This window comes from Vidua macroura, chromosome 8 (assembly GCF_024509145.1).
Source record: "Vidua macroura isolate BioBank_ID:100142 chromosome 8, ASM2450914v1, whole genome shotgun sequence".
Lineage (NCBI taxonomy): Eukaryota > Metazoa > Chordata > Aves > Passeriformes > Viduidae > Vidua > Vidua macroura.
The window spans coordinates 5306398-5328981 of NC_071578.1; the positions used below are offsets into that span (position 1 = coordinate 5306398).

Sequence of the window (22584 nt, forward strand, 5' to 3'; positions counted from 1 at the left end):
AAATACCAAACTGTAGTGGGCTACTTGTAACCATCATACCAAGAGAGTACTATGGTTTATGTCAACTCTCATCCTCACCACTTATATTTCTGCAGACATGAAGCAGAAAAAATAATCCCCTAAATACTAACAGAAACAAAAAAAAAAAAAAAAAAAAGACCCAAACAAACAACTCTTTTAGGTGCTGTTTCATGAATTTCACAACACACAGTGAAGGATGACAGAAATCTGAAGAGTGGAACTCCTTCACTTTACCTTGTAAGAATCTTGTGCTGAAGGAAGGGAGAAAGGTGCCAAGGAAAAATTTTGGACTGGGATTATGGAAGGAAAGTTCATAAATGCTCACACCTTAAGAAGACAGGAAGGACAGTTTTTTAAACTGAGCTAAGAAAGTGGAAAACTATAGCACAATTTGCAAACATGAATTATTATATCCCAAACATCCTCATTGCTTCATAGATGTAGGAAAGCAGTATAATGGTGTGCCTCCCATAATACTTTTTTTGTTTCCACTCTTTATACTACTGGGAATGAAGTAATAACAAGAAACTAAATTCGTGATCACAACTATAAACTGTTCTTGATAAAAATGACAATTATGGTTATCGAAATAATTTTGCTGCAGAGAAGCATTGTATGATTGTCAAATTAAATGCTTTCCTTCTCCATTATGAGAATAAAATATGTGTGGATTTTTAAGGCTTGTCAGAGACTTAGATATTATAACATCAGGCTTCAAACAGCTAAGTAGTTCAAGCAGCTGCAGAATTGCCTCACTCTAACATACACTTACCAAGTGATAAAAATTACTGAATATACAATATCTCTTCATTCTTATCACGTTTTAATAAAAGGCTTTGTGGTGGGAAATACAGTCAACTCAGCCACACTAATCTTATGTCAGTGATGGAGAAAGCTGCTCTCATCATTTGGATCTAAATATTCTGGGACATCATTCTGCTCCAATAAATTAGGTGTGAGCTGCAGCACCGTAACTCAGAGCTTATACAACCAGTGCCAGGTAAGAGGAAAACCCCAGGACTCCTGCTGTGGCTGCCCCACTGGCTTGGAACTAAAGCTTATAACACACCTACAAACATCTACTTCTCATTTATTTCTGAGACTCAAACAAGAAAGAAGGAGCAAAATCAGCTCACAATTTCATTCATCTCATTTCATCACCCAGCTTGTTTGCAGTATGTACTTCTGTACAATTAGGCAACTTGAAGTTACCACTTTCAAAACAATTCCATAGATACAACTTACTGCTTCTCAATTGGCAGTTCTTGGAACAGCTGAAAGCAACAAACATTACTGGCCAAAAAATCCCAAAGAAGCTTACAGTAATCAAGTCATTTTACAGATGAAAAGAAGTTTTATCAGACATGACATAAAACACACTAGAAATCAGCTTCTCAAGACAGAGAAAGGAACTTTTACCGACATCTAAGTCAGTAAAACTAATTAAATCAGGTAGATGAATTCTCAAAAAGCCACCTAAACTTCTGTCAGGATACAGCACAAACTGGGGGTATGTGATCAAACCATGAGACCTAGATTGAGGACCTCAAAGCCAAAAGAAGAATTACTGTACTGTCCTACTTCATACTCCACTGGAATATAACAAAATAAATATTTACTATGCAGACAAAGGTCTGCACTGGGGAACTGATGCCCCTCAGAATCTGTGTTCTGGAACCTTGAATGTGCTTCACTCTGCTGACAGTCCTGCTGTGACTCTGAATCATCTCAGGTGGTTCCCAAGATGAGGAAAAGTCACAGGCTCACAATTTTATTTCCAGAAGGAAATGTCTGACTTTCTGAAAGTCAGGAATTCAGACTCCTCCAGCAAAAATCAGGTTCACCATCCAGAAGAGGAAGAGCAACCCCAAAGCACAGAAAGGACAGCTTTTTACAAAAGAGGCACTCTGTTTAAGTGAACTTACAGGAAGAGTGGATGCTTGGAAAACTTTTTCTGCCTTCAGAGACCAGGTCTGGATCACCTGTGCAGTGCATTTCAGAGTTCATTACTCCATCTGGAAAGCAGCGGTAAAAGAAATCGGGACGCGGTCTACAAAAAACACCATGGATATTAAAAATACAAAAGCTGTAGTAAACAAATAAACCTCACAGTGATTATTATATTTACTGCTTATCACACACATGCAGGTTATCAGTCTTGCCTGAAGTGACCAGTTTTGCACAGAGCAAAGCATAATGACTCCCAAATTTTCACAGATCTTGCCAAAACACCCAGCTCAGAACATCCGAAAAACAGCCACCACAATCTGAACCAGCCTTGATGCTGACTGTCTCAGTGCATTGAGCAAACCTCTGAGATTCTCCTGAGCCTGCTGTGAGCTGGGCCTCTAGGTTTGACTGGTGTCATATTGATCCTGAGCTAGCAAACCACATGGAGAAGAAAAGTGGATGATCACAGATTCAGAGACAAGCTGACAGCAAAATACTTGGCTTGGAGTGCAGGAAAAATGAGCTTATTCCTGTTTGAAGAAGTGGGTGTATTCTTAATTATTTTAAAAGCACCCATCAAATAAAAGTGCCAAGTGCCATTACTGTCAGGGCACCAGCTCTGCAGCAGAGGGGTTCATCAGAAACCAAACACAAGTTTTGCTTCCTCAATGCTGCAAAACATCCCAGCAACAAAAGCAGCAGTGGACTCTGTCAAACAGTGTATGAATTCAAGTCAAATGTGTGTTTTTCAGCTGGAATTATTTAAAAATTCGATAAAGAGACAAAAAAATACCTAAAACATATTTTCTGAGCCCTTCATTCAAAAATAATGTTTCCCTAAAGGAATGTTCTGCCTAGGAATCCATTTGCTGCTTAGCTGCCAGGTTTGTTTTGCTGTGCAGGTTGATGTCACCTGGGCACAGAATATGCTTCTCACAAAACACAGGCCCTGGGCTGCACAGAGACTGAACTGATTGCTGCTTAATCAGACAAGGGGCACTGGCACCTGAGCTCCCACCTGCTGTGACTGTCCCCTCCCGTGCTGCCAACTGAATGAACTGATTTCAGCTCCCACCACTCCTTCCAAAGCCCTGCTTGTCTGGGTCTGCCAGCGAGTGAAACAAGCAGCAGAACGCAGGGCAGGGATTCCTGCCACGGCAGGGTGTCACCTAATGGAGTTGTACAACACCTGCACCAGCCCAAGGACAGCTCCACAGGGGCCCCTCTGATTCCAGGTGCTCTGCAGCAGCAGCTCTCTATTTATTGGGATTTGTTGTAGCTGTCAATCTGTCTCCATTCCTCTCAAGTTAAACCCATCATTTAGAACATGACAGGACTTACCTTCCCACTATTAATTTAATAGTATTTGTGCAGACACCATTCAGGGCTAGAGCCAAGGAAACAGCTACAAAACACAATGAACAGAGAGAACAATAATAACCTAAGCACCAAGCAATAACTTGTAGCATTACAGCTTTTGATTTACAGACTTAAACCATTACTAGACTGAAAACTGAATGATCTTTTTTTTTCAGACTACCGTTTTTCTTGTTAGCTAGACTAAGGACACACCTCAGAGCATTGTAATAATCATTACTTCCTTTGTTCTTATTTCCCTACACAAAGCCAGTTTTCCTACCATGCCATTTGCACAAGCATAAGCCAATAAATGGGAAAAAAAATTAGAGAATGAAGTACTGTGGGTTTGCAATTTTTTGAGTTTTGTGATTTACCAGATTAAACTCTCATGCTCTTTTGTCAAGTCCTGTATAGACCAATACACAAGATATATAGATATCTACACGCACACAAATGTGTATTTATATATATATATATATATATATGTGTGTGTGTGTGTATATATATATACACATGTGCATATATATGTGTGTATATATATATATATATATATATGTATGTGTGTGTGTGTGTGATGCAATTAAACATTTCACTTTCAGGCTAAAGAATTGCCTTTTGGCCAAAACTACAGTTAGATTACTTTATTTCTCTTGCAAAAGGATTTGGATGTTTTGATTAAATATTTCAGTGTCTTCCCATTACATCTGCTCCCATGATAAACAAATTTTTCTAATAAAATTGGAGAACAAGAAGGAACTGTCATACTAGGTAAGACTTAATCATCTCTTCTATTTGTGCTTGCATACCAAGTCCCTAGATTTTTCCAAAGAACTTAATCTCAAGCCTGTGAAGATCTTTGCCTTGATTTCACTGGCACTTGGATCCTGCACATACACACATTTTAGATTAAAACTGATTTAATTTTGCAGTCCACACCATAGCTCCCTGTTGCAAACCAGGAGCCAAAGAATTTTATTTCTCAACAGAAAAAAAATTATCAGGCAAATGTCTGATTTCCAGCAGAACATTTACAGTAATATAGCTTTGATTATGACAGCCACTGAGCTATTTTCTCCTTGGGCTGCTGCCCCAGATGCTGCACTTCAGCAGCACTCGTCCTGTCTCCATAAAACCTTTGCCTGAGGATATTACAGATCATAAAAATGTGTTATAGCGTTATGTCTTGTATTTTTTAAAGTTAAAAAAAAAAGTGGGACCTTCATCAAAGCAAAAATAAGGGTTTTCTCAGAATATAACAATAGCTGCCAGCAAAAATGAAAGAACAAGTCAATCCTAGAGACACCCATACTGTTAAAAAAACTCTCTTCTTTCAACACCTGTGTTCACAGTGACCACTCAATTGTATGCTCTGTTTTTCCCCTCCATTGTTTTGTATCAGTTTCTTATGGAAATTGCATGGGGAAATTTTCCATAAAGTCAAATGCAGATGACCAGCAATGCCACAGCACTACACTCCCCTTCCTAAAAAACATTTCTGCTTTTGAAGACAGGCAGTAAAATTCAGTCTTTTTGTTGAGTTTTGTCTTGATTGTTCCTTGTACACCTGACAGAGCTGTGCCTTTCACTGTTGCACATTCCTTACCCTGGCAAGCCAAGCATCAAGTGACAGTGTGAATGTAGGATGGTAAAAAAAAAATTCTATTTGATCTGCTGTTGTTTCCTTTAAGAAAGATTTATAATGCCCATCTAAAGTCATCTAATCCAGACAGTGAGAGATTTAGGCACTCCCAGGGGAAGGTTTAAGGACACCTAAATTAACTCCTCCTTACTCCAGGTGCATTGAATCCCCTTCTCTGTATTAATGGCTATATGAGGGGCAAAGAATTTTCATATATTTTCACCTTTTCTCTCCTCTACGCATCATGCTTAAAGAAATCCACCTTTGGGGTACTTCCTGAACATTCTGTGCCAGATCTCAGCAAATCAGAGGCACACCACACCTAATGAACCTTCACATCACCAGATACTGAACTTTATTAGAGTACAGTGCACTTGAACACAAATAAGCCACAAGAAGTTCCACTCTTATGGCACAAACTGAACAGAACATCAAGGTTGGTGTTTCCTTAGTCTGGGCAGCAAGAGGAATGCTGGGGAAGCTGGCAACTTTTCTCCTAGATGTTATAGAGGGAATAACAACAGAAGGCAAAACAGCAGGAAAAAAATTTTAAAATGTCTTTTTTAGAACAAAAAGGTGAAAGTAAGTGATGGAGAAATTGAGCCTAAGTTCCTTTCCTGCTTACACAAGAGGAAGGGAGGATCAGAACTGACTCAGTGTGTTTCATGAATGAGGAGTTACTTCCACTGAATGGACTTGTCAGTAAAGTATCACTTTAAGACATCTCAGAACTTACAACAAATGACTGACAGCAGTCAAAACAAACCTAGGATCATTTCACACTTGTGTGAGAGCAACTAGACAAAGAATAACCTATGGGAATTAAGCCTTGCCTAAATTTTTTTTTCCCATTACACAGTGCCATTTACATCCTATCTAGTTAAGGCAAGGCTGAGTATTGCTTTGATTTTACCATGTAAGGGGCAAGAAATAAAGTGTAAATTAGCCAGTAAAACAGAATTTCAGAATTGTGAATATTTTAAACATAAGGCCAACAAAAACGTTTGTAGTTCTTAGTGCTTCAAGGTATCCGTTGCCAGTGAAAGTGCTTGAATCAAAATTGGTCTCTGGCAATATCTATAAATAAAAAGGATCTGAGCACATATCACTGTAAGATTTCAAGAGACAGGCACAGCCAGAATTAGCTGAAACAGCTTAAAACTTACCCTCTCCATTGTCCTCTGCTGTAATTTCCTCTCTACAACTGTAATTAGACCTCACCCATAGCACAGCCACTACTGCTCACAGTCCAGGATTAAGTACCCAGCTAATTCCATTGGCAGTTTAAGATGGAACAACAGCTTCTAATTAGAAAATCTGAGCCAAGAGCATGGATTTTGCAATGGGTAACAGTAAATTGCAGGAGAAGATCAGAGAAAACAATGAGAGGAGTGATTTCCTACACAGCTGAGTCGCACAGGACTTCCCAGTCAAAGCCTTGATTTAGAATAGCTGCAAGTATAAATAAGAGGTAAGTAATAGATTGGGTGTGACAGAAAAAAATATAAATCCGTACAGTCTCTCAGATGGACTTGTCTTTGCTGATCAAATTCCAGTCCTTGCTGGCTAGACTGTAGAATTCTATGGAATTAAGGCACAGAATCTGTACATCTACAAACACAAATAAACCCAAAGGCTTTGTGTGAGATGCCCTGAAACTGCACTGAAAACCACTGTGATGGACTGTAATGGGGACAGGTTTTCTTCAAGGCTTGGACTACACTTGGAATCAATCTCTGAGAGCCACCAGACATTTTTCCACCTTGAAGCATGACATACATTACCTAGGAAAGCCTCTTTAATTTCGGTCTTGTCTGTCCGACGGATTATTTTCACCACGAAAATGACTGCTAGTGGCGTGAGGAACGAAATTGCCTGTGAGAGATAACAAACACCACGTGTGAGAGCATCAATTCCACCTCTGTCCCACTGATTAATAATTAGCTGCAGCCAGCTCCATTTAAACTGAATGATCTTTATCAAACTCCTGACCTTAAGCAAAGTGGGATGATTTGTCTTTGCAACTCCAGGGTGACGGGCACATTAATATTCCAATAGAGCCCTTGGCTATAATTGATTTGTAACTGCCTAGAGATGCATTTAAAATGTCAGCTTCTCCAATGAAAAAGTAACAGTCCATGAGGTCCACAAAATGCCAAAATTCTGATTTTGGACATTTTTCTCCTCAGGGTGCATTGCTGAGGAAGGCAGCCCACCCACCCAGGCTGAGGGCTCAGTGAGCCCCTACTCAACACAACAGACTGCAGCACCAACCTCCTGGCATTTTAAAATGCTCTTTATCTTACTTTTTGTTTCCTTTTCAACTGCCATGCTTGAAAGCATTGGGAAGATGGTGTCTTTATGATTCTTTTGTTTACAAGTGTTAGGATGTGGAGCAAGCTGCTTTATTTTGTTCAAACTCAGAAAAAACAACACCTGAGAATCTATAGGTTTAGTCACTGGTTAAACAGAACCTTATCCTGTAATTGTCAGTGCTGCAGGACAGGAATTCTCCTACAAGGAGCCTGAAATGGCATCTGTGCCTCAGTGCACACACTTTATTCTCTTTTAAAAAAAGTGAATATTACTGGTTGAGGTTTGGGCTTGTTTTTTCTTTTAAACAAGGCAAAAATTAAGCTGCAAATGGCACAAGGGGTGCCAGGTCTTAAATAAGATTATGCTTTCTTTACTAAGCTGACCTGGGCCTTACTCTTAAATAGCCCCAGTGACAGAAAAACCAGATCAGACAGATCTATTATGCCAAAAGACACGTGACTCAATCTTCTTTTGATACCACAGATTAATCCCAGTCCTCACTTTATGATTTTAGACAATCTGAGTAGGAAACAACACAAGAGTGGTCAATGTTTGTAATTTTGGCCGTAATTTTCACTGTTTGTAATATTGGTGCATCTTGTACCAGATTGTCCTTGGCTGCATCTGCAAAATACTATCTAACTCAGTGAACCATGCAAATCAAAACACAGGCTGGAGTCTGTTCCCCTTTTCCACATTTAGGAAGGCAGGCACCAGAATTTGTGCAAAAAGAGGAGTCACTTCCACTTAAAATCTCCCCTTGTCTGTGTGAAATTCAAGTTTGGATGCCAATGCCACGTTACTGCTCCAGAAATACTTACTTCTCTCTAGCCTCATCAACAATTTAATTTCTGCTTTCAGAGACAGTGTGAAATTAAAAAAAAAAAAAAAAAAAAAGGTTAAAGCAAATCCTAGAATTCCCAGTTTTATTCTTAAAAATAAGTATTGCCAGGAAAAAAAAAGATGAAAAATATCTGCATTCCAGTACTGAGGAACATAATATAGCCAAGGCTGACAGGCTTATAGTGGTGGTTTAATGGAGTCAGAAATCTTTTGAACAAGCAGGAGCATCAGAAATTATCAACAAAGAATAGCATTCAAGTGGCAGCTTGTTCCAAACCACTTCCTCATCCATCTTCAGAAATCTGGTAAAACTGCAGATTTCCTCATATTTTACAAGCATGTGAATTTTTTAGGGAGATGAACTATTCATGTTCATGGTGTATTGCTGCTCCTTACACAAAAGCATTAGCTGGAAGGTGCTTTTTATTCTGCAGCAAAATGCACACACAAAGAAATTTTGGCTTGTGACAGACTCCTTTTTTATTTATTTTGCAGAAAAAAAGTTTCTCATAAAAAGTGGCTCATATCTAAAACAGATTTGGCAACATTCTAATGAGCAATACTCTCCTCAGATGCATCTCAGCTGTTTCCTTCCCCAGCAGTGAAATATTCCAGCATTGCCAGGATTTTGTGAAACATGGACAAAATCTCTGTCATTTATTATTCATCCTGGCAAGGCAGAGATGTGCTGAAATTACAGGGACACACTTCCATTCATCCAAGGGAAAGCTGGCAGTTATCTGCACTTTCCAAGACCAGGAATATCCTTTGATATAGAGAGACAGAACCAGGCTCAGGTCCTTCCAGTTTTTGCTACCCATGCAGAAGTCAGCGTTGTCTAATTTGGATGTGCATTCACAACATTTCTCTTTAATTCAAGTCTCTCATAGCAAATAAATTAATCCAGCAATTCATGAAGTCTTAGAGATTGTTTTCTGATAAGCCTTGGCCATAATTTCAGTATCAGAGTACAGTAGTCGCAACAAATTCTTTCCATAATGAAAGCTTCTGAGCAATGCTAAAGTCAGATATTTCTTTAAAATTTAAAAAATAGGAAAATAATATAGAAATTACCCATGTTTCTTCATTTAAGAAGCTGCTGACTGTTTAAAATCTGAGCCAGAAAGAGAACACAGGCCATACAAATGTTACTGACACAGAGCTGCCTCAAAGCTCGCCAAAGTCTGGGGCTATGGGAACATACTATATGGAAATTATTATTAAGGGAATATTATTATGGGAATATATTATAATTATTTCCCAGAACAGTGCTTCCCAGTGCCTGTAGCCTAGGGAACAAGAGGATGGACTAATGATTATCCCAACTGGTTTCAAAAATCGTTGCAGCAAAACCCTGTGCAATGATTCACCTTTGCCTCTTGAACTCCTCAGTTACAACCAGATCAGAGAAACCATGTAGCAAAGTAATGCTGAGCATGAGGAAAAATCCCACAATTAAACTCAGTCTTTGCCAGCACAACAATGTAATGTTTGCCTTGGGGGTTGTTTGTTTGTTGTTCGATTTTTGGTTTTTTGGGTTTTTTACACAGCTGTCTTCTGTTTCTGGGAAAACATATATTTTCATCCATCCAAGATTAAAAAGTCCAAAATAGAGCTGCTTCTTAATGCAATATAAACAAAATGTTTCTTGTTTATAAAGGCAAATTTAAAAATCAGGCCTTCAGCCTCTGTCTTAGAAGGCTGGGATATACGGACACCTCATATGCAGGAGACACCTTTAAACTGTTCCTTAATTAAAATTTTATTGGAAATGAAGGATTAAGCATTTATTTTAAAAAAGTTGAATAGAAATTATACAGATGATTTGCATTTAATCTGAATTCAAGTTTGAAAAGTAAAACCCTGGCCTCACTGAAGACTCAGGAAAAGATGACTGAGGCAGCTGTTAGAAAGACTGAACTACTACTTTTACAGCCTGAACTACACCCATAATTTCAGCATTTCTGAGTTGGTCTGTCTTCCTGCACTCTTTCATATAGAGATGATTATGATCGTTAATCATTGCTAGTGAAGGTTATCAAAATTATGAAGTTTGATAACCAAATTCAGCCATCCAGTCTGCATGTGCTGAGCAGGGAAGAGCCAGAAGAGCAGTGACAGCAGGGCAGCTCTGTGATAGATTTAGTGTTGGAAAAAGCTAAAACAAAGGTTTTGCCTCAAGGGAAAGAAAAAGATTATTCAGAGTCCAGTATCTCAGTGCTTAACACGCCCAAAACAAATTGGATCTCAAAATTTCAGCACTTAACCTTGTAAAAGCATGGCAAGGTTTTGTCAGGTCACCCAACAAGCTAATTGAAAAAACTTCTCTACTCATTTCTCTCACATCCCTCTCAGCTAACACTGCTCTCAATCCTAAACTGAAAAAAAATCAACATTCATAAATTCAGTCATCTGATAACACTGCTTTTTAAAGACTTCCCACATTTTGCTACATTTTGGACAACATTGGCTTGGAAAAGAATTGCTTTTCGGATTAGAGGAACATCCTCTGCTTGTGAAATATTTCCTGCTGCTTATCAAAGGAACATTTACTCAGTTTGCAGGCATCAAATGACCCACGGGCCTTTAGGACTTACAAACATGAGCCGTGTGGGGATGTTGTCTGATTGCACCAAGGGATTTTTGTAGAGCCAGATCTCCTCTGGCTGGATCACTCGCTGGAATGGATCCAAAAATTCCGTAAAACTGAAAAAAACAATGGAAGATACAAATTTTTCACAATTTAAAGTGATGACCAAAAACCCCCAGAAGAGTTCTGCTCATTTAGAATTCCCCCCAAATTTGACTGTGACACAGCATGCATGAATTATCCTTATTAATAAATTTAATAAATTGTTACACTGCCATCTTACCTTACTGCATTTTCGTAAGACAAACTTTACAAATGCACCCTTCAGAAAATGGTTTTAAAAGTCTACACCTTTGAAGATATTCTTCAACTTTATAAATGTTCAATAAACACTACTGTGTAGAATAATTTTTTTTTGGGGGGGGGGGGAAATGTGCAAATAACACTGTGAGATTAAATAAATCATGTAGTAATTTATTATCAATTTACAATCAGGTAATCCAGTCTTTTATAATTATTGTTCATAATTCCTGAAAAAATTATATAACAAATGTAAAATATTAAATGTCTTTCAAATGTCAAGATTCAGATTTTGAAGCACGACAGTTGCATTTGCTGGATCACAAAGCAAAAGAAAGAAGCAGCCCAGAAAATTTCTTCCACTGACAGAAAAAAGAGGTAACTTTAGAGAATATCTCCAAAAGAGACTCACCCCTAAAATAGGATGGGCTGTCAAGCTGAATGAGAATCTAAGTCTACCAGAAATGTCTCATTCTACCAAAATAGTTTTAATTTCATTATTATGTCTATTAGCTGTCTTATAAAGCAAGAAAACCCAAAAATACCAGAAAAAAACCCAAAAAACAACCACAAAAACAATAAAATCCACCCAAACAAACACACCAAAAAACCTAATTTCTCTGTAATTACATTATTTTGCAACTAAGAGCATCAAAATAAAATGTTGAGGTCCCATTGCTCTGTAGAAAGTAATTTGTGTGGGTATCTTTTGTCATGCACTGAAAGAAAAAGCAAGAATTGTGATCTGTGGCTACAGCTGGACGTTTCAGAAGCTTTTCATGACTACCTAAATTGTCTCACTTCATTTAAACTCTCTTTTCCACAGAGTCCTTTGGTGCTCTCTAACTTTTCTTGGCTTTGAATTAATATCAGACGACCTGGGAAGTCTGGCCTTTGTTTAGCACTGCTCATTTCAGGTCTGGTAATAAACCAGGGATGGGTGCTGAGGGAGGACACAGGGACACCTCTCTGCAGGTTGGTCTCACCTGATAAACCAGAGCCAGAACTCAGAGGTGTAGCAGCCCAAAGCTTTATTTACTGGAAGTTTTCCAAAGCCAAGGGCTTTAAACCTCTCCAAACCCAGGTTTTACATCAGTAGCAGGCACATAAGTGACTTTGTAAAAAGCCCAAAGCGATTTGCAGAGCAAGTGAAATTAAAGCATGCTCACACATGCAGCTCTCCCCAGGGAAGACAAACCTCAAACCCAGCTGGGTCAGCAATTTCCTCAAGAGGAGCAAGCCACTGCCACTGCCCATGGCAGGGAGCTGCAGCCAGGGCATCTTCAAAGGTCTCTCCCACCCCAAACCCTTCTCTGACCCCTTCACCTGAGCACACTCAGGCTCCCTCCACACAACATCCAACCAACCTCTTCTTCCTCTCCTTTCCTAAAGGAAAACAACCAAATTTAAGGACCAAAGAAGGTCAAACACAGCCTTGTAACAGTATTTCTGTATCCTGTACTGGCCTACATGGACAACAAGATTGTTCTGGGAGCTTAAGGAGTCTGGTTTTGCAAGGGGGAGATTTACTGTCATACTCAGCTTCTCCAAAGCCAGAGTCTGAGCCTGCTGTCCCAAGGAAGGTGAACTTCAGAAGTGTCAAAACAATTTGTTTCAGTGTTTTCAAAATGAAAACAAAGCTTTTTTAAGTTTAAAAGGCAATGGCTTGTGCAAGACATGAAAATAGGAAACATTTCTAAAGAACAGTTCCATATCACCCATATGAAAAATTAATTTTCTAGTTTTCAACTAGAAACATAAAGGTTGACTCCTAGACAATGCAAGCAGGTTTGGTTCCAAATTTCAGCTAAGAGAGAGTCCTAAAGTATATTCTTTGAAGCATTTCTGGTAACTGCAGAGAGCAAAACACACACAAACATATGTGCTTCAAGGTGATCATGATGTATCTGTGCACCAGTGGACTTTTGGAAAATTTGTCACATTGATTCAGAAATGTAATTAATTTGATGTTTAGACATTTGACATTATGAACAAATGCCAACAGAGTTAAAGGTTTGGGGCTCTTCTTGATCTTTTGTTTCCTGCCCTTCGTGATGTAAGAAAGCTAAAATTATATTTGTTTAAATCTGAGGAATTTTTAAAAAATCAAACTCAGTTCTCACAGGAAACACACTAGGACACTGCAGATACATACTGTCACAAGATTTAATGCCTTTAAGAGCAAAATAACACGTGCTAAAGAGACGAAAATGTAATAAATCACATAAAGAGTATCTGATTTCAGATGAGGACTGATTTTTTGATTAATATATACTCATCTGTACCCATAAAGAAGGAGTAATTTCAACAAATCCATCAATGACTGTAATTATTGTTATTTTATGCAACAGCAGCAGTTTTGTAACCACAATATATTAAATCTGATTAGGTTTTCATTTATTTCTTTCACTTGTGTTCTGAATATCTTCCTAAAACTGTGTTCAAATTTAGTGCAACATAATGCAAAAAAAACCAAAAAAAAACAAAACAAAACAAAACAAAAAAACCAACAACAACAACAAAAAAAAACAAAAACAAAAACAAAAAAAAAAAACCCAAAAAAAAAACAAAAAAAAAAAAAAAAAAAACAGAAAAGAAACAAACAAAAAAGTTTTCTGACTCTGGGCAAAATAATTTCAGAATCACTGTTGAAGGAGAAAAAGAAGTAGCTGCAGAAGGCAGCAGATGTCTCTGTGAACAATACAGAAATAGAAAGTAAACAGTTAAAGGAAAGAGACTGTAAAAAAAGAAATAACTTTTTTTTAATCTTCCTGAAGAGCTGAACTGCTAATTAAATTTTTATGCCAAGACTCATAAGAGAACAATTCTCTTCTCTTTTGAAGCATCACCAATGGGTGAGTGGATATGAGATTTCACTAGCTTGAAGGCAATTCCCTTTGTACTCTATTAAACAATCATGAGGATATACTGGCTTCTAAGCTGCCTGACACTTGGATTTATGTTCCTCTGTCCCAACCAAAAGTACAGTCTATCACTATTCACAAATCAGCTCAAGCTTGTTTAAAGGACTAGATGTGCTTAGAAATGAATGCAGGCCTTGGACAAAGAAAACTGATTTTGATCCTTCTGTGTTATGGCCTGAAGAACAACCTCAGTCGTGGAAGTGTCCCCTGGCAGCAGGTGGGAAAAAAAAGCTTCCTTTGTTTCAGTACAGAAAAAACTTAGTCTTAGCTTTTTGGCCTTTTTCTTTTTTTCATTTTTACATATTCACCCAACATTTTTAACAGCTTAGCAAGCAAGATTTCAAACACTTCAGCCTGATGACATGTCTTTAAGGCATAAAAGCATTTCCATTAACATCGAGAGCCTTTAACTGTGACTTTCAAAGCAGCCCAAGGGAAAGAGGAGCCCAAACTCCATTAAAAACATCAGTGAGCAACAGGTGCCCCAGTCCCTGGGGCTGCTTTTGGCCATACCAGCCCTGCTGCTTAGAGCTCCACACTGAGTAAAAATGCTGCTCTTTTCCCAGGTCTTCGAGGTACATTAACTTCATTTCCATTTCACAGCATGCAGCCCTTCAGGATCATTTCGTGCCAGCACCACATCACAGCCAGAGCCAGGTAACAGCTCACTAAAAGCAGTTTTGTGATGTTATGGACTGATAACTTGGGGTTATCTTTTTATGAAACCATTCACTGATAGTGAAGGAATCAAACAGAGCATAAATATCCTCACAGAGGTTTTGACCTGAGATTCCACAGTGGTTTTCATCCCCCATAAGCAGCAGCAGGATATTGTTTGGCACCTCCTCTTATTGTTTCCACCACTGCCCGGCCCTCAGCTGCATGAATCACACAGCAAAGTTTAAATTCTGCCTGGTTCTGAGCATCAACTAAAGAGGGGTTGGTTGGTTGGCAGGAGAAGGGGGAAATTGGGTTTTTTGCCTTTTACTTTTCCTCTCACAGACAAATCTTGTCCCAAATACCAAGTGACAGTAACTGAGAGGACAGAGCAGTACACATGGGATGGCAAAGCACCAGGAGAGAATGAACAGGAACTTGTGATTGTGACACCCAGACTTTCATCCCAGACACCTAAAGAATACCTCTCCTCTTTTCTAAGCTTCATCTGTTGATAAGCAGATTTTATCCTCAAATGGCTCTGTCTGCATGTCCCCGTTGGGGCAAACAACAAAAAGATACCAGATGTACATCAACTTCTCTTATAAATCACCTCTGGGGGCTTGTGGGGAATAAATTTGGCCCTGACCACCATTCCCTGCCTGCAGAACTCTGTGTGAGCAAACACTGCTGCCTCTCCCAAAAACCCAGTTAACTGGGACTGTTGGAACCCCATTTTGCATGTTTTTACATGGATATTTCCTCTAGTATTCCCCAAGCTGGGTCTCACAGCTAGAAATAAAAGCTTGTCTGGTGTTCCTGCCATGTTAAATTGTGCAATCAGCTGCTCTGCAAGGTTGTGAGCGGTGTCAGTGGTGCTGAAGTTGGTACTAGTTGCCCTAATTACAGAGGATGTGCACAATTTATAACTCAGGATTTGCTTTAGGGGCTTCCCACAAGTGATCCAGGCTGAGAGAGACAGAGCCCAGAGTTTGCATCAGCTGGGTGCATCAAGCACTGTTCCCATCACCTTGGCTCACATTTGAATTCAAGACTTCAGTGCACCCTTTCTGAAACACACAAATAGTGGGGAAAGCATTCATGTCATGTTATTTGATGTACCTGGGGGAAAAAAATGATTCTCAAGCCATGAGAAAACCTAGGTTTGTTTACTGCCTACAGAGAATGTTATGGAAAAAAAATACCATAACTTCTTGGAGGTTATTTTACAAATTCCTGCAAAAACAGACAAAATATGAGAAGCTTGAAATGTTCTGTGGCTGGCATGTAAAATTAACAAAACTGAAGGAGAGGAAATAGTGATGAGGGGAGATAAGAAGCAATGCCTGTGGTTTATCACCCTGATTCTGCTCTCCACAGAGCTGGAGCAATTCAGACTCTGAAATGCTGCTGCCTGTGTGTATCAGCTTTGTGTCAGCTCAGAGGTTAGCACAAGCAAAGAGATCTGAGCCATTTAATAGCCAAAGTAATTTGGGAAATCCACAGCTCCTCAGCCATCAAAAGAAGGGTTACAATATATATGGCCAAGAGTCAATTATGAATGATGAGCAAGGGAGAAGCTGGCATGAATTAAAAATATAACTTCAATAATATAAACTCTACTTTCGTTCTCTGTAGTTAAGGCACAACACTGGGTGTCAAGAGAGTCGATGTTTCCTGACATGGTTGTACAAAGTAAGGTTGGGCAAACCATTCCAGTATCAGCACCAAAGTAACTCTTAAATCTGCAGTTTGTTTATTAATTGGACTTTATTAACTACACATGCCAAGTATGCACTGCTGACAAACACCCAGCAACAGCTTTAACTTCTCCAGAGAAACCAAAAGGAAAGAGTTAATTTTAAATATCTATCCTAATTTATATTGCAATAGGTACTGAATGCAAGAGGTGCTCCCATCAGAATAGACCTGATGTTTTATTGGTTCTTCATAGACTTTATGGAAACATGTTACTGTAAATATCATTTTCTAACTGCACTAAAACCAGTTAAGTACTGTACACTCACACTGACACAGAAACACCAGTATCAATAAACTACCCCTTTTTCAAAGCTAAAAACTTTTTATTTCCCAGTACAATGCCATGCATTGTTTACAGCTACTACTTCTGATTAACAATTTGAAAACCCCATATAAAGCTTTATTGGGACTGATAAAGACAAAGGGCACAGGCAATGTTTTTGGGGTTTTTATTTAATGCCACTGGCAAGTAGAGGACTGGTTCTGGAGGGTAGTTTTGGCTTCAGATGAGTCAGTATGACTTGATGGAAAACATTTTTGAATACTTTAAATTAGCTAGTAATTGCAGTGTGGCATTTAATTAGCACATATGCCTCCATTAGCCCTTCAGATATACAAGAAATCATTTTGATTAAGAAAAGATGGAAAATAAATTCTGATATGGTTTTAAAACACACACATATTGCCACAGCTGTCATATTTCCCTGAAGTTCTAATTTCCAGTATTTTCCTTCAGCCTTACTGAGAGGTTTCCCAGATTTGCCTCACATATCCACTGATTTTACAGATTTATATCAGGGTGTAACTTCTTCCAAAGATGAATGGCCTCTCCTCCTTGCAGCCAACACTGCACCCAGCAAGGAGGCAACAGCTGTAGAGCCTGGGTTCGCTTAAAGCTCAGATCTCAAAATAAAAACAATACAGGCTCACAACAGGAGTCCTGCAGCTTATGAAATCACAAATAAATGAGATATATACTTAGAATACATAATATGAAAGAGCAAACCAACAACCTTTTCACAATGCTGAAACAGAAAGAAAAGCCTGGAGAGGAGTTTTAGAACCTAATGTTGGTTTTCTTTGCACATAAATTATATTATATTGTCCTGTTTTCTCAGTCCCTGGCATTTGAACTCTCTCTAAGTAAAAAATTTCCTTCCTGTGACACAGAAGAAAGGGAAAGGATTATCTGAGCATGCATGAACAGCACAAGAACAGAGGTTAACATAGCTAGGAAGTTATTGTTGTGCACCTGAAAAATTCCAAAACCTTCCAGTCCATTCATTGTCCTCGTTAGAGGCTGAGCCTTTGATAGCAAGTAGAGCTAAATATCACTGAGCATCATTATTGTGAATCAAGAAAACTCTCATTCCATGGGAATAAAATGGGTTTCTAGGCCTTAAAGTACTTAATTAGCTTCAATACAGCATTTTCACCATCATATCTCCCTCACAGAAGTGGGATATTTGGAAGTGAAAGGAACAAAGAGGGAACAGTTGGTCATGCAGCATTGCAGCTTTGATCAGAAGAGCAGGAGACAGGAGTGACTGCACTGAACCATGAAAAAAACCCACTAAACTACTGCAAAATGACTCTAAGTCATATTTTTGACTTGTTTTTAATTTTTACAACTTTCCTTGACCTAATATTGAAAATGATCTTTGCAGCTTTACATTCTGGTCAGCAGAGTATAAAATAAACCATTCTGAAACAAAAACTACTTTTGTTGTTTTTGGCATTTAGCTGCTCCTGGAGTGACAGAGCCATTCAGTCCTTGTGATCCCAGCTCACGTGGAGCAGTGCTGCCCTTGGAAAACAAGGCAAGGAGGTCAGAGCTGCTGCTTGTTGTGTCAAGGTGCAACTCTTCAGGCCATTCAGAAATGCACCAGAAATAATGAACAGTGGTAGTTTTACAGAAATAACCAATATCAGCCAAGTGAAAACTATTGGTTCCTGCTTTCTTTGCATTATCTCTTACTTTATTTACTAAAAAACCAAAAAAAATTATGTATTAGTTGTTGCCTCTATCCTCTGTTTTTATAAATATACCCTATGATACAAGATATTTCACAAAAGCCATTTTAATGTGTGTTTGGGGAGGAGAAAGAAGAGGGAAATGAAATAATGAGTTTTGCAGCCATTAGAAGTGTCAAAGCTGGCAGCTGTACACCATCCTAAAGTGAAAAACAAAATTCATATTACAGGCTTAAATTAACTAAGCACATATCTGAATAATGAGCCCAAACACACTGCAGACAGTCAAAATTTTCCTCTTGATGTTTTTAATGCTTACTTTGATTACATCTCAAACTGTTTTCAGTCAAACTCTCCACAGTTCCCTGCACAACTACACAGCTTCACAGCAAATTGATGGACCTGAGTCTGGTTAAGTTTCTTTTTTTTTTTCATATCTGCATGTCACACACTATTGATTATGTTTGGACCCAAAGTGAAAGTTGGAGTAAACTCACAACCATGCTGAGTTTCTCTCTGTGACAAAAGCTCCCCCTCTCAGTTATCTCTGTCCCTCCCTCACTCTTCCTCCTAATGATATTCCCAATAAAATCCAACTCTGTTAAAATCACTCAGTCCAAAAACACTTGTGTGCCAGCTACAGGTTCCAGAATGTTGGTAATGATTAAAAAAATAATATTATAAAGAGAAGAAGATCTAGTAATGGGGAATGGAAACATCACTTTTTGCATTTTGTAGCACTCGCTGAGGTGCAATAGCAATAGTTCCACTCCTGGAAAGCACCTTGGACACAGACAAACACAATTATTAATTATTAATAGCCTCTCTGCAGGCTGTGAGGGCTCAGACAGGCTGTTAGATCTGTTCTCCCTTCAGTGAACACTGGCAGTTAATGAAAACAGGAGGATTTCTATCAGGTGGCACTCCCCTCTGTTCTCCCTTTTCAAGGCTTCACAACACTTGGCAGAGAGCCACAAACCCTCCAGAGCTGAAGCATTTCTGAGCTAGCATTATACATGCTAAAGAGGTAGTAAAACTTCTCACCCAAAAAAGGCTAAAATGTCAGATTACAGAGTACCTAATCTATGATTTCATTTGTCCCACAGTCTGACTAATGCAGAATATTTAGCACACAAAATTTGGCAGGATACTGCCCTGCACAAGGGACCATCGGCTTCTGTTCAGTGTCTGCTGAAGTATTCTCCAAGTGATTTCAAACTGGTACCTCTGTTTCCTTTCCCACCCACCAAGATGAGTCCAAAAATCACTTACAAGGAATTTCAGTTCAAACTTTTACCCACACACTGGGGCACTCTCAGGCAATGGAAACCTCAGTTCACCCAGTGCCAGCTACAGGAGCAGCCAGTCCCTCCTGACAGAAAGCAAAACTTGGTGTAAAATACTCCTAAAACACTTCAGTGTAACTTGCATTTTCAAACCTCCCTAGGTGGAGACTCTCCCTGTCCTTGGCAGTCCATCACAGTGCTCCAAGTCCTTAGCATTAGAATGTATTTCCCCACACTCAGCCTGAGTTTCCTTTGCTACAAATTTAAGAATCTTCCCTTTCTGTCTAATTCCCAGAGGATATGAAGAGCAGCTTGTTGTCCCCATACACCTTTATGGAGCTGCTTACCTGTGAAGATCACTGCCATGTTCCCTCAGATCTTCAGATTAAACAACTGAATTATTTCTACCTTTTCCAGAAAAAAAAAAAAAATGTTTTCTATACCTCTCTTACAATCTTCCTCACTCCTCCCTCCAACTCTCTGGAATTTACCTGAATAATTAATCTCAATCAGCTACTTACTATGAAAACACCAATTGTTACCTTGTTACCTACCCTACAGTAAAACAATTTCCACTTACTGCATTGTTATTTTACATTGTTATTGCAATTTTAATTAAAAGTCAGAGTTATTTTAACAAGGGAAATATTTGGCCATTCAGATAGTAAAACTAGAAGTGTTCTGTAATGCAGAGAAACAAACAAATGCAATACACGGTGACTGTAGCAATCTGATTTAAAATGAAGAAAAAAAAATCCCAATCTAGTTTTCTACAGAATTGTATCACTCAATCACAGAATTTTATATATAACAATGATTTGTGGTCCAGTGATGACAAATTTAACATTTAAAGGCAAGGGAAAAATGTGAATAGAAAGTACTTTAAAATCCATATAGTCATGAAAATCTTAGTTCAAGTGTTAGAACTGATGACAACTTTGTGTCTTCCATGCAGAAAATGCAATTGGAACCAGAACCCAGAAAGAAGTGAAGCTTTCCTTAACCATCCAAGCCTAAGTCCCTGCTGCTCATTAGTGGATCACAACCAATACTTTAATTAGGGACATGAGTGTTGTCTTTAGCTTTCTGTCCTTGTCCTCTAACCCTTGCCAATACAGATGCAGCACTCAGGCATCCCCTGTTCAGTACCAGCACAGTCCTCACTACACAAAAAAGTTACAAGACACACTTAATATTATCCTTAATTCATTTTTAGCATCAATAATTCTGCCAGCTATTTCCAAGTACTGGCTTTTCAAAGTCACTGACAGATGGGGAGACCATAAAGATCTTGATTTACTGTGCCAGATATGAGTACATTCTCAGCAGTAAGACTATAATTTTTATTAAATTCTTTCCCATAAGAATCACAGTTGTGCCCTATCTTGACTGTGCTTAGATCAAAGTATAAGAATCAATTTATTAAAGAAAAATTTCCCCCCCAGGAACCCTATCAGTAGCATTCTCCCTGTAAAACATCCTCAATCAGGCTAGAAGCAAATAAACACAAAGTGCCAAAGCCTGTGAGTAAATGGGATTCAACAACAAGATTCAACAAGAGAGACAAAGTCACCATTTACTCCTCAAAAATCTGGAGCAGATGCTTTGGCATTTACAATAACATCCTCTTTTAGCATGTATTCAGCTGTGAGTTTAGCCATGGAGATCAACTGTAAATCCTATCCTATTAGCAGGACAATTAGAATTCCTGCTATTAAATCCCCTTCCCTCTTCCCATCCTTTCACTCCCTCTTTCCCCCAGACTCAGGAAAGACAAATAAAATAATTCAGCTCCACAACTGAAGTATCAATACAACAGTCTGTAAAAACAATCTGTCTTTTGCTCAGACCAGAGTCTGCACAAAAAGACAGGTAGGTACAATTTCTCCTGAATAACTGTTATCAAAGTCAGTAAAATCCTACCCTATTCCAATAAATAAAGAAGGAAAACAATGGAATCAGGAGATTCAGCTAACAGAAACACCAAATAGCTGAACAGCAGGATGGCACTGAGTGGATGCTGCTTCATCACTCCCCTCCTCAGCTGGAGGGGGGAGAGAAAATACAGTGAAAGGCACCTGGGTGGAGGTGAGAACAGGCAGAGATCACTCAGCAGCTGCTATCATAGGAAAAACAGACTTGACTGAAAGAAACTAGTCCAGTCACAGCAGGAAAAATGAGAAAATAAAACCTAAGCCTTAAAACAGCTTCCCACCCTTCTCCCCAGGCTTAAGGTAGAATTTTTTTCTCCCTTCTCCCCCGCAGTGGTACAGGGGGTGGGGGATGCAGACTGAGATCAGATCAGCACAGCCACCCCTGCCACCAAAACCTGGCCATAAAACCAAAGCTCCCTCTGAGCTCCCTGGTAATTCATACACAGGACAGGCACTGTCATTTTGCTCTGTGCCTCCTATGACACCAGGTATCATTGGTATTTTTAGGGCCTTTTGATTTCACAGTAACTTTTGTTTTCACAGTAACCTGTCCAGGACACAGTGCAAAGTTAAAATTCGGGTTACTTTGTGGTATATCAGGGAGGTACAGGAGCTCCACTCCAGCTCTCCTATCCCTTCAAAGGTGTGACCAACTCTGCTGAGCACTGGAACAAGTCTGTAGCTCAATATGTGACCTCTGATAGGTGTTCTCAGATCCCGAGCACCAGAAAAACTCTTTTCTACAGCAGGTCTTGCCCTTACCTCTTCATTAACCCTACTCAGTGAATTAGACTTCAACCTGTGCCACAAAACAAATCTTTCCCTCACTTTAATAACATGAAGATTACAATTTACAATGATGCAGCTATTTTAAAGCAGGTTAAAAAACATATTGATGTTTTCGTTCCCTATTGTCACTACTATTTGTGAAACTAACACTGAAAAAGCTCCAACACTGTTCAATGTGTTTGGCTACCTCATGACAAAGAATTTATCAATTAACTGAAGGATTAGGGTGGGACAAAGGATT

The 22584-nt window shown here is 38.9% G+C and overlaps 1 protein-coding gene across 1 annotated transcript in view; it reads right to left on the reverse strand.

The window, feature by feature from the left end:
- Window positions 1–22584, reverse strand: part of PLPP4 (phospholipid phosphatase 4) — a 48508-nt gene that overhangs the window by 20784 nt on the left and 5140 nt on the right. Inside the window, exons 2-5 of the mRNA XM_053984371.1 lie at window positions 10726–10834; window positions 6754–6844; window positions 3313–3376; window positions 1947–2071 (exon numbers count right to left, since the gene is read on the reverse strand). Coding sequence (XP_053840346.1) covers window positions 1947–2071; window positions 3313–3376; window positions 6754–6844; window positions 10726–10834 — 389 coding nt within the window. The remainder of the gene's footprint in view (window positions 1–1946; window positions 2072–3312; window positions 3377–6753; window positions 6845–10725; window positions 10835–22584) is intronic.